The sequence below is a fragment of the Artibeus jamaicensis genome, unplaced genomic scaffold (assembly GCF_021234435.1).
Source record: "Artibeus jamaicensis isolate MK-2021 breed Jamaican fruit bat unplaced genomic scaffold, CSHL_Jam_final contig_851, whole genome shotgun sequence".
In the NCBI taxonomy this organism is placed as follows: Eukaryota; Metazoa; Chordata; class Mammalia; order Chiroptera; family Phyllostomidae; genus Artibeus; species Artibeus jamaicensis.
In genome coordinates this window covers 2,718,617-2,731,599 of record NW_026521986.1, presented here as the reverse complement: position 1 = coordinate 2,731,599, position 12,983 = coordinate 2,718,617, and the positions used below count along the sequence as shown (strand labels likewise).

Here is a 12,983-nt window from a genome sequence, read left to right as displayed (position 1 = left end):
TATTTAAGATACATACTAAATACTATTAGGCATTTAAAAATAATTAATATGAAATTTCCAACTCATTTTATGAAGTCAGTGCTATTATGATATCTAAACCAAAGACATGATAAGAAAAGAAAGGCTTATCATATAAAAATTCTCAACAAAACACTAGCTAATCAAATCCTGCAACACATAAATAGGATTATACACCATGACCTAGTGGGATTTATTCCAGGGATGCAAGGTTTGTTTAACACCAAAAATCAATATATTATATCATGTTAGTATTTTAAAGGATCCAAACCATATGACCATTTCAATAGACACAGAAAAAGCATTTGACAAAATCCAACAACCTTCATAATAAAAAGACAACTGGAATAGAAGGAAACTTGTCAATCTGGTAAAAAGTACCTGCATAAAACTAATAGCTGATATTATTTTTAATGATAAAAGACTGACATGAACATAATGGAGAAAAACTGAATGCTTTCATCATAGGACGTACATTCTTCCTTTTTCTTTCAACATTATACTAGAGGTTTTACCCAGGACAGCTGGGTAAAAGAAATGAAAGACATCTAGATTGGAAAGGAAGAAGGTAAACTATCTTTATTATATCTAATTTGCAGGTAACATAATATATACAGAACATCCTAACAAATTCATTAAAAATCTACTATAATAAGAGTTTAGTGAGGTTTTAGGATATAAGATTAACATAAAAATAATCAGTTATATTCTATATTATAGCAATAAACAAGCCAAAAATATGAATTAAAGAAACAATTTCATTTATATCATCACAAAGAATATAATACTTGGGAATAAATTTAATAAAAGCATAACACTTACACAGTGAAAACTACAAAACATTGGTGAAATAAATTTAAAGAAGAACTAAATAAATTTAAAGACATCTCATGCTTGTGAATGAAAAGAATTAATAATTTTAAGATGGCAATATTCCTCAAATTGATCTACGGATACGAGGCTCTTCCTATTGAAGTTCCAGATGCCTTTTTGCAAAAAAAAATGAAAGCTGAAACTAATATTTATACGGTAACATAAGGGTACCAGAATAGTCAAAACAATCCTGTAAAAGAACAGAGATGAAGAACTCAACCTTTCCAATTTCAAAACCTACCGCAAAGCTATAGTGATCAAGACAGTGTAGTTAAGGATAGGTTTATAAATGAATGGAAATAAACTGAGAACCCAGAAATAAACCCTCACTTTTGCCATTTGGTTTTTGACAAGGGTGCAAAGAAAATTCATTGAGGAAATACTAGCTTTTCCAATAAATGGTGCTGAGTGCTGACACAACTGTTCATCCAATGCAAAAGAATGGTTTTGGAACCCTACCTCATATTGCATTCATAAATATCAACTCAAAAGATCATAGGCCCACAAGTAAGAGCTAAAACTGTAAAACTCTTAGAAGAAATCATAGTAAGTATTTATAATCTTGGAATAGGTAGTGTTTATTAGATGTGACATAAAAAAATCAGTGACAAAAGAAAATACTGATAAACAACTTAAATTAAGAACTTTTTCACTTCAAAGAACATTATTGAGAAAGTAAATGACTATCTACAGAATAAGAGAAAACTTTGGTTTATCATACTTTTGTCAAGGAAGTTGTATCCAGAATACATAAACAACACCCGCAACAATAACAAGGCAAATAAACATGGGCAAAGTATTTGAACAGACATTTCTCAAAAAAACATGTGCGAATGGCCAATAAACATGAAAATATGCATTACGAGCATTCAGAGCTATCAAATCAAAATCACAAGACAGCAGTTCATACTCACTAGAATGTCACAAAATTACTCACAAAATTTTTTATTGTAAAAAGTCAGATAGGCCCTGGCTGGTGTAGCTCAGTGGATTGAGCGCAGGCCTGCGAACCAGAGTATTTGGTTCGATTCCCAGTCAGGGCACATGCCTGGGCTGCAGGCCAGTTCCCAGCAGGGGACACACGAGAAGCAACCATACACTGATATTTCTCTCCCTCTCTCCTTCCCTTACCCTCTAAAGATAAATAAATAAAATCTTTATTAAAAAGTCAGATAATAAGTGTTTGTGAGGATGTAGAAAAATTAGAATCCTCATGCATTGTTGGTGGAAATGTAAACTGGTGCAACTACTTTGGAAAAGTATTTGGGAATACTTTGAAGTGTTAAACAGAGAATTACTACATGACTGAAGTTCTAGTCCGAGATACACATACCTAAGAGAAATGAAAATATATGTCCATATAAAAAACTTGTACATGAATGTCCGTCCATAGCAGCATTATTCATAATAGTCAAAAGTGAAAACAACCTAAATACCTATTTTCTGATGAAAGAATCACTAAATGTGTATGTCCACATAAGAAAATATTATTCAGCAACAAAAAAGATAAAATACTGATACATACTACAATATGGATGAACCTGGAAAACATACGTGAAAGAAGGCAGATGTAAAAGATCATTTGTGTGAAATGTCCAGAACAGTCAAAACAGAAACATAAAGTAGATTTAACGGTGCCTGAGGCTGGAGTAGGGGACGGGTGTGATGAAGAGTAGGAACTGAGAAATGACAAGGTATATGAGGTTTCTTCTGGGATGCTGAAAATGTTCTGAAATTAGATTGTGGTGATGACTACAAATTTCTGAATATACATCACTGAACTACATACTGTAAATGGATGATTTTATGGTTTACGAACTACATCTCAATAAAACTGCGAAAAAATACATTTACCAGTAGGAGTCTGAGTCCTGTGTTCAGGCTTCTGTTCCACCACGTGTCTACACTGGTGGTCAGCAAGGGCACCGCTGACACGATGACCGTCTCCAGGAGAGCGTTTTCGGTATTCTGCCACACCTGCGGTGCACAAATTATCCACTCCGTCAGGGAGAATTTGGTACCCAATGTAAACTCTTAGAATGAACAAAATCACAAACGTAGAAATAGAAAAAAATGATGAAGTGCATACTAGAATTACCATTCTGAAAGCTCTCGTGAATCCAATGGAGACAGATGCAGAGTGGAGCCCTTGTAGGGCACTGTCCAGGGAAAGGAATGCTATCATAGCAAAAGGTGACACTAAGATGGACCACAGCAAAGAAAGACTAATCAATAATTAAGGCAAAGTAACCCTTTCTACCATATTTTATTTTTGCATTTTAAATGCACATGTAAACAATTAACTAAAAAAAAAAACCCAACAAATGAACCAAAACGTGAGAGAATAAATGCTTATATGAAGCATATTATACAAATATGGGAATTCTGTAATATTTCTGTACACTTTGTAACTAGAACACAAGGTTAGATTTTTACCTTCCTACCTAGATTTAGCAAAGTCCGTCTGACAACACCAATCTTCATAAGCCTTGCTTGCTTCTTTAAGAATAACGGCACAGTATGTGCATCCTTTGGGTAGAATGGGTTTCGGAAAATCCCAAAGATATAGACACTTTGAATTTCTCTAAGTATCCACAGAATTATAAGTAATATCGTCAAAATATAGCCAACAATAGCCTGGGGACTGTTTTTGGAAATCTGTGAACAACAAGCAAAGTGATGCAACAAAACACTTTCTAAGAGAGCCAAGACTAATATAATGACGTAGAAGAGGCATTCCTTCCAAGTAAAATGTTTTTCTGAACCAGTGGGTAAAGCCTTAGATTGAGTTTCAACTCTGTGTCTGGTTACACTGTGTTGGAAGACAAAACCCATGTCACTTAGGTTAAGACTCAGTAAGAACCCAAGTCCAGTCATGAAAAGAACCACTCCAACATTGCTGGGAATGAAATATGATGTTACAGCTGTTCCAGCAGAAATGATGAACATTATTAATAACCTGTAGAGAAAAAAAAAGATTTGCTTGAAAAGGAAAAATGTACTTTCAGAGTAATTTACATATAACTTTAATATTTAAAATAATTACCGTATGTGGGTTGACATAGGTGAGCCTCCGAGGCCAAACTCCAAAATTTGCTCCATTGCCCATAAGAAAAGTGCATCAGGTGGGGGCAGAACCCCGAGTGCCCACAGAAAGGGTAAAAATATAAACAAGATGTGTAAAATCTGATTCATTTGTTCTAGAGTTGGTATATTTACCATAAACCTATAGAAAAAAAACACATTTGAATCATATAAAAAAACACAGAAGAGAATCTTTTCAAGAAAAGCAAGACACACATACACACACCATTTCCTCCAAACAAAAGAACATTTCCAACTTGCAAAAGATCAATACACGTAAGTTGTGTTCACTGTCCTTCCCTTATACCATGAATTACCCAGCTTAACAGCATATAAGTTTAGCACTTAGAGAATATTTGGATTCAAATGTAGAAAGAAGGAAGATGTAATTAAAAGTAACTTATTGAATTTAGGAATCTGTAAAACTGAACTGAGCCCAGGGCAAAAATATTGCTCCTTTAAATGTCTAAACTATAATACATTGGCTAAATTCTACCTATAATACTTGAGAGTATAAAAATTTTAAATTTAACATTGCAAGTCACTCTGGGAAAGCCAAAGCCTCACTGCTTCACACTGTCAGTAGCTGGTGAAGAGGAGACTCTTCTCTTCTCTGCTCTCTGGTATTGTCTTGCTCTCAGGTCCCAGAATTTGACGTTAGTAGAGTATAGCAGAAGTCAGCAATATTAGGTTATAAATGCGTCTCTTTTAATTAGCCTGGAAACTTAACTAGCACTTACAGTATCGTTCCTATTTTGGTATGGATTTGAGAATACAAACAAGTACAATACAATCTCATAAATTAGAGATGGTTTTTCTCTTAAGTGTGGAAACTGGTTCTTGAAACAGCACTGACCAGTTAAATACAACATCATTAAATGATTTCAAATAATTTAATAAAAACTTTAAAGAACAAAAGAATAAACATTACTAATTTTTTTGAATGAGACTAAACAAACAGTTGTCTATTCAGCAATATCAGAGTACTTATGGAGTTCCAGAGATAACTTTCAATAGGTATATCTCAAGACTTGTAGAATAATTGTACTTGAATATCTGAGCTGCTAGAAATCAAAGTCAAGGACAGAGGCAATTTCTTTAATAATCACCATTTAAATGTATGTTAAAACCCACAGATATGATAAAAACATAATGTGTTTGGTCACATGTATCAGGACTATGCCAGCTATGACATGTGATGCAGAGTGCACTCTGCATCATGTGTGTGTCCTTCAAATTTTTATAAGCAGGGAATTAATGAACACAAGGTTAACGATGTGATGTTAAATTAGAGGACAGTCTTTTGTGTAGTATATTTTAATATAAAGTTCAGCTCTGCCTGATGTGGCTCAGTGGATTGAGGGCCTGCCTGCAAACCAAAGGGCTGCCGATTCAATTCCTAGTCAGGGCACATGCTTGGGTTGTGGGCCAGGTCACCAGCAGGGGACATGTGAGAAGCGACCACACATTAATGTCAAAGACAGGATAATGTGTAAAAATAATATATACTCAGGAGATGTTTTATCCAAATTAGATTTACTCCCCAATTTTTTTTGTTCTAAATGTAAACAATAAGCAATGGCACAGAAAAGTATTTATATACAAAGATTTCATAAATAGAAGCACATGTGAGTTAACCAAACACTGTGATTATGTTCCTATGTATGACTCAGCCTCAAACAGATGATTACAGTGGTTCTTTTATATGAAAAAATGATTAATTCTAATGTTTCTGGTAATGTAATAGGAATTTTTTATGGCCAAAAATTCTTAGCCCTCAAGAAAAAAACTTTTGACTCTAACAACCATAAAAGTATTTCATATTCCATACACTCACTATGATCCACACAGTCAATAAATAAAATGTTCTTTATAATGGCTAAGATGATATAAATATGCATCATTCATTCACATAATTGCTGAGAATCTATTAACAAAGTAGTATGGATTTAATACTTGTCTTTAATAAAACTACACAGAGTCACTTAAAATTACTAATACACAACTATACTGCACAGAATAAAAGAATGGAAAAAGAATCACTGCACTGTGGGACTCATCTCTTCAATGTTCACATTCTCAGAAATAAAATTAAGACAATTTGATATATTTGACAACTGTCCAAATTTGAATACTGCACACATATCATACATTATTTATCTATAGTATCATACCTACTATAGAAAGATATTCTTGATTCTTAATTATTTTGTTCATCAGAAGCTAAATGGTTTCTAAAAGTGAAGTAGAAGGTAACTTCTGAACAAAAATGTCAACTTATTAAAAATTTTTTTTGAACGTTATTTTAGTTTAAAAACTTTTCTTGTAATTACCAAACTATAAATATTAAAACTATATAAAATCAAAATAAAACATAGCAAAAGACACTTTATGCTCTTTCTTTTAAGAAATGAGTAATGCAGAAAATCAGGGTAACCAAAATTATAAGTTAACCAAGATTTTAAAAAAATTGAAATACCTAGAACATCATTTAAATGCAAAGTTATATCACAACAGGTATATAATTTCTGATTTCGAGATGGCACAGTGAGATAGTAACGTAAGAATTTACATTCTGGGCAATTTACTTCCAGTCAGGATGGTGGCACAGGTAAACAAGGTTCACTTCCTTGCACAACCACATCAAAATAACAACTGAACTATAGAACCACCACCATGGAGAACCAATAGAAATCAAGTTGAGTGGAATCTGATAACTACAGAATTAAAGAGGCCACATCCATCCAGACTGGTAGACATAGAAGCAGGATGGGCTGGTCCCACATTCGTGTGTGGTGGATAAACCTTGCATAAGAGATAAGCAAATGGCCCAGGGTTCCACTGCCAGGAAGATAAATTCCCATAACGTCTGGCTGCAAAACCCTGCAGGGATTAAATTGGGGAAAGAAACTTCTGAAGTCCCGAGTAGTTCCTATTAAAGAACCCACACATGGACTTACTCAGATTCACTCTCTCTAAGCTGCAGCACCAGGATAGCAGCTTGAAAGGCATCCACAGAGTGCCTTTCAAGCTGCTACACAGTGAGGAACTGAAGTATGGCTTCAAGGCAAGAGCTGGGGGACAGCTTTCTCCCAGACAGAAAGATGGGCAGAGGCTATTGTCCTTTTTTTGAGTCCTCCCCATACAAAGCCACAGAGCTGGCAGGCAGGTGCCATATCTGAGACTCCAACAACCTGGCTAACAATGTTTGCCCCACCCTGGAGGTCTGTGAGACTCCATCCCATCCAACTTGTGGGCCCACCCAACCTGTATATACAGTGACTTTTCCATATGAATGTCTGGTCTTGACTCATGCTTCACAACTTCTTAAATCCTCTCAAACAAGTAATAGCAGGCCTCTGTGAGCCCTCAGCTTCCATACCTCTTGCTAAATGGCCCCAAGCCTGGCACTAGCAGCAGCCAGCCTAGGTTCATAGTTTGGCTTTGCCTAAGAATCCCCAAGCCCAGCACAAGTAGCAATCATCTGTACATTGCTTTATAGCTCACGCACAGTGGCCCCAGAAAGAACACAGATTGGGGCTGACCTTGGCCTGAACAACCCAGGGAAACCACAGAGCCTGAGCAACCAGCAGAGAGCAACAGACCACGTTGGAGAACCACCACCCTGTCTCTGCACAGCTGATCCTCCAGAGAAGGCAGAGGTAGGTGATCAGTGGTCACAGTCAGTCCTTGCAGCTGACCGGCCTGGGTAAATCCCTCCCATTGACCTGCCAACAGCAACCAAGGCTCCAATATAAGAGGAAGGTGTATTCCACCCACACGAATGGTGCACCTTGAGTACCCAGCTTGGGTGATAAGGAAGGCTGTGCCGCTGAATCCTACAGGATACCTACTATATTAGGCCATGCTACCAAGATATGGAGTCATAGCAGCTCTATCTAATACATAGAAACAAACACAGGGACGCTGCAAAAATGAGACAAACAAATATGGCACAAATGAAAGAACAGATCAAAACTCCAGAAAAAGAACTGTAAAAATGGAGATAAGCAATCTATCGTATACAAAGTTTATCTATCAGATACTTGGATCTCTGGTTAGAGATCCAAGATGGCAGAGGAGTAAGTAGAAGCTACACTAACCTACTCCCAGAATCAATTTGGAATTACAACTAAACTGTAGAGAAAGCATCCTGAATAACCAACTACACAGTAGCTGGAAAGGAGCCTTACAACTTAAAACAGACACAAGAAACTACTTCACCACAAAATTGGTAGGGAGCATGGAGAGGTACAAGAGGGTTCACTGGGCTCCTGCGGGTAGTGGATGAAGTTGCCAAGGGCTATTTCAGTTGATGAGATGGGGGTCCCCCATAGGAATTGCGGGCTGTAAACCCCAAGCTGGGCTCCCTAGCTTATAGCATCAGAACCAGAAAGGAAGCCTGGTATCAACCAAATGTCAAAAGCAGCAGGGTTTCTATCTGCCAGGGACAGCTGAAGATGCAGACAGCCTCTTAAAGGGCCTACGTACAAAATTTCATTGTTTAAGTCTGTGACCTACTGACTTTTAAAAAACACCAATATTTCTTCTGCTAGTTACTGTAACAAAATTAGATGGTATTCTGTTCATCTCATTCTATACATAATATTTATGTATATAAATTTTAAATTCTTCATTTTCTCCTCACAAGAAGGTCCCATCTCTTCTCAGTTTTCAGCCAGCTAACTTACAGATTCACAGCTCTTTATTTAAAGTGAAACACAGGATGACGTTTTGCTTATTTATCTTATCTTATAAAGGGTTTTCTTTTTACTTTTCAGTAAGATTTAATTACTGCTTTAGTATGGCTGGTTAATAGAGATTAATTCCAAGAGATTAATTATCAAAACAAACTATCACCTAATGGTTTATCCTGATGACTTCTAATTCACAAATACATTTTTTAATACTAAGGAGTTTTTATGCATGCTTAAAAACAGAACGAGTTATATTTGATAGCTTATTACCTGTATGCAAGATCTATAGAAAGAAAGAAAAAAATATAAAGTGGTCTCATAAGAGGAACAATTTCATAAGTATCCTGGGTTTGGAAAGTCGCAGTCTCTATAGCTGTGTTTACAATTAATGAATATTCTCCTGTACATAAGGTCATCCACCCAAAGAAAAACAGTAGCATAGCACCTCCTGTGCTGCCATACAGCAAGGTCATTCTATTCGGGAGCAGATACCACGTTCCAAGACCACACATCAACCCAGCAAGAACAGAATGAAGAACCATGTTGGCTATATATTTCTTGCCAGGAATTAGAAATTTGATAGTCTCAGCACCAGCACAACTTGTAAATTCATGTTCATCCTCCTCAGCTAAGATATCTGTGCTTAGCATCCTTTTTACTGTCGCCGACTTGTTTCTGGCATATAAACTTGTCAGCTGGATGACAAACGCAGTGAAAATCATTAGTCCACCTGAGAGTGCCGCTGTGTAATAGTCTTCTAGGATGTCTAACTGGTACAAAAATGTTCCTATCCCACCCAAAACCCATGGCATCAGAAAAAGGAGAATCTGATTGATATATACATAAGGAGGGGCACGATAGCCTAATCTGAGTCGAGGGCCTCCAAGAACAGTCTGTGGAAAGCGCTTCAGAAAGAAGTCCTTTTTGTAATCATTCAGTAGAGGCACATCAGGACTCATCCTTCTTGCTCAGTAGTATCCTGGAGATCACATCCTTTTCTGTAACAGTAGTCTCTAAAAAAAAAAAAAGGAAGGAAGGGATTAAAAGTTCACAATTTGAAAATGTCATACTTACAACATGTAGGAGAAACCCCACATTTCTATTTTATCTCAATTCCTTCAAGGGCAGGATTTACAACTTCATTTCTCTGCCTCCTCCCCATTGCTTGACACAGACTTGACAGTCACATTACAGACACTGTACGATTTACTGACATGAGGTACTTAAAATAATCAAAATCATAGATGGAAAGTAGAATGATGGTGTGATGGGTTGGAGGGACAGGAGAATGGGGAGTTATGGTTTAATGGGTACAGAGTTTTACAAGATCTAAAGATTCATGGGGAATGCTGGCAGCGACAGCCTACGTAACAACGTGATAATGTACTTAATGTCACTGAACTGTACACTGAAAAATGGTTAAGATGATAAAATTCGTTATATGTATTTTACAACGCATAAAGAAATTTAAAGGCATCTTAAAATAGCCTATCTTCCCATCAGTTCAAAATAGTTTTTCCAAAAGTCAGTAGTCTACCCAACCATAATCAGCCCTGGAGAGAGATCTGGGGCATACCAGAAGGCTTTTGGGTCACCATTAAAAATGACTGCCTTACAGCCCCTCTTGTTACCCTGCTAGGAAGTTCTTTAAACTATAAACACTTACTGTCTTATGTCTTCAAGCCGAAAGTCATAGCTGTTTCTCACCTGACAGCCCTGCAAGTACTCAAAAAACAGCAGAGCCACAGGGAACTTACGTGGTTGATGGTTCAATTCCCGGTAATGAAAAGGTAGCCTCCCTGCCCTCTGAGTGAGCTTATCTCCTACTCTGATGTCAGGCTCAGTGTACAGTATTCTGACGTGATAGTTCTGTAGAAGCCCTAGGATGAATAAAGGCACACTCTTGTGAGGAGGGGTAAGCATTCTGATTTTAGTTATCTATGAAAGATGTTATCAGATAGGAAAATAAACTTGGATGGCTGGCCTGGGGTTTCTGAAGAGTCTGGATGTGCCTGAAATTCCCCCAGGGAGTTAGGAAAAGCTGGCCTCTCCTGCGGCACTGGGGCCAGTCGGAACAAAGTGAAACGGCTTGCTGGGAAAGGAAGCCAAAAACTGAAGGTGCTTATAAACCAGATTATCTAGCTGCATGTTCCTTTAACTGTTAGTACTCAAGTCTTTTGTGAAGTTTAATTTAAATGTTCTTACCCATTTGATGGAGTACTCTGTGGCTATATTCCAAAGAGTAAAAAAATACCCTGAAGATCTCTGTTGATATGGAAACACGGAAAGTTGCCCACGACATTTTGAAAAGTAAAATGAACACGCAAAGACCTATTTGTATTTTAAAAACAAGAGTACACACACTTAATATGTATACATGGTTGTGTAATTTGTATAGGAGTAAAAAGTTTCAGAAAGCATACACACTATATACTGTGTTTATGTGTGTATTTTACATACAACATTTTTATACCTCTTCATCACATTACCAAATATTCTCTGGAACTCTCAAACCCCATGCCCCGCAAACACATTCTGCGCTTTTCATTATGGGTGCCTCTACTTAAACCCCTTCCTTGGCCTAGGGTGCCCTCGACTCCCCTTAGTCAACTTTTCAAGATTTAGTCTACTCCTTTCTGAAAATTTTGCAGATTTGGGCCAAACTGTGCCTCTCTTCTCTCTGTGTATCAAAATCATTGCTAGTTTCTACTACTCATCTCATGACATATATCAACATAAGGCATTTCTTCTATTATTCACTTTTTCACATGTTATTTTTTCATGTCCTTTTTTTTTTTAACTAGTAAGTTATTTGTGGGTAGGGGCCAAATCTTGAGATACTTCTGATTCCCCATAATATTTAGTAAAATACCATGCCATGGAAAGGCATGCAATACATTAATGTCGTAGCTTAAGTAAGATGATTAAAATGGGAAAACATTAAATATTGTTGTTTAAAAGGGATGTTGGAAGTGTTTAGTGTTTAAAAACTTCTTCCAGCATACCCTGCTCCACTCAAAACAGTAAACCTATAAATAAACTCTTTATTCTCAGTTTTTAATTGTTTAGAAGGTATCTTCATTTATTTTTATTATGGAATAAATAATGCTATCTATTGACAATATTATTGGGTTAGAGGAGATTTTGCCTAGAGCAGCGATTTTCAACCAGCGTGCCACAGAACAGTGACACAAGAGTGTTCAAGACATGCAATAAGTGACTAGTTAGGGGCACTGACCTGTTTTCCCTTAGAATATGAAATTTAAAAAATCAGAAGAGCCAACACAAGAGTTGTCACATGTGAATCAAAATTACACCTATTTTTTGTCAGATCAGCAAAAAATATTTTTTTGGTGTGTAGCAGAATTTTAGTAATTAATTTATGTGCATCAAGAGATGAAAAAGGTTGAAAATTACTGGCCAGGAGCAGCACGGGCCTGAGGGAGAAACACGGCTGGGTGTCTCCACTGGAGAAGGAAATGGCTGGGCAATTTAAACATGTCAAAAGTCCAATTTTAATTTGTTCCCTGTCCTATGCTATGCTTTAACTTCCTTCACAATAAGGATGGAGGAGCTAGTTCATACCAGGAGAGAAAAGCAGAGGTAGGAACAGCAGGCACAAGAGGCAAAATAAGGCAGGAGCAATCTTTAATGAAGTGAGAGCAGACAAAGAAGTATGAAGAAAACATAAGCTCCCTCAAGAAGCCTTAAAAGCATGGGGGAAGACATTGGGATGGTGATTTGTTATTTTAATGGATTACTGAAGAAAGGTTTAAGGATACAAGATCATTAGCCCTATAGAATATTTCTTGATTAGAGGGTCTATGGTCAAAGAAGTTTGAAAAATTATACACTAGACTGTTAGCTTGAAGAGTCATAAAGAATATCAGCAAGCTAAAGATTTTGAAATATCTTTGAAGTTAAAAACAAAAACACCACAGCAAACCTGCTTAAAATGTATCATGTGAGTTTTCTAAACTTATCTGAACATGGAACCCATTTTCCCTATGATATCTAACAAAAGATTACATGTACAGTGTTCTGTGAAAACTACTTTGAGAAATATAGATTGAGGCTCCAACAACCTTAAAGGTTTTGCTAAGCCAAGGAGAATTTAAAAGATATAGTAATCAAGAAGGAATGTCATGAACGAAGGTATGCACAAAAAAAATTATAAGGGAAATTTGACAGGTAGCAAGTATATCAGGTTGCTGAAAGACTAATTAAAATATGGGTATTTTCCCCCCCTAATTTCTTAAGGATAAAAGATGGTTACATGACAGATACTGGAAATCCATTAAGGTAAAAACT

At 36.6% G+C, this 12,983-nt stretch overlaps 1 protein-coding gene across 1 annotated transcript in view; it reads right to left on the bottom strand.

Moving 5' to 3' along the window:
- The window catches only part of PCNX4 (pecanex 4), a 34,940-nt gene that overhangs the window by 17,225 nt on the left and 4,732 nt on the right, over nt 1–12,983 (bottom strand). The window contains exons 2-6 of the mRNA XM_037132379.2: nt 8,943–9,685; nt 3,938–4,117; nt 3,336–3,850; nt 2,990–3,090; nt 2,746–2,868 (exon numbers count right to left, since the gene is read on the bottom strand). Of these exons, the coding sequence (XP_036988274.2) occupies nt 2,746–2,868; nt 2,990–3,090; nt 3,336–3,850; nt 3,938–4,117; nt 8,943–9,631 (1,608 nt within the window). The 5' untranslated portion in view covers nt 9,632–9,685. The remainder of the gene's footprint in view (nt 1–2,745; nt 2,869–2,989; nt 3,091–3,335; nt 3,851–3,937; nt 4,118–8,942; nt 9,686–12,983) is intronic.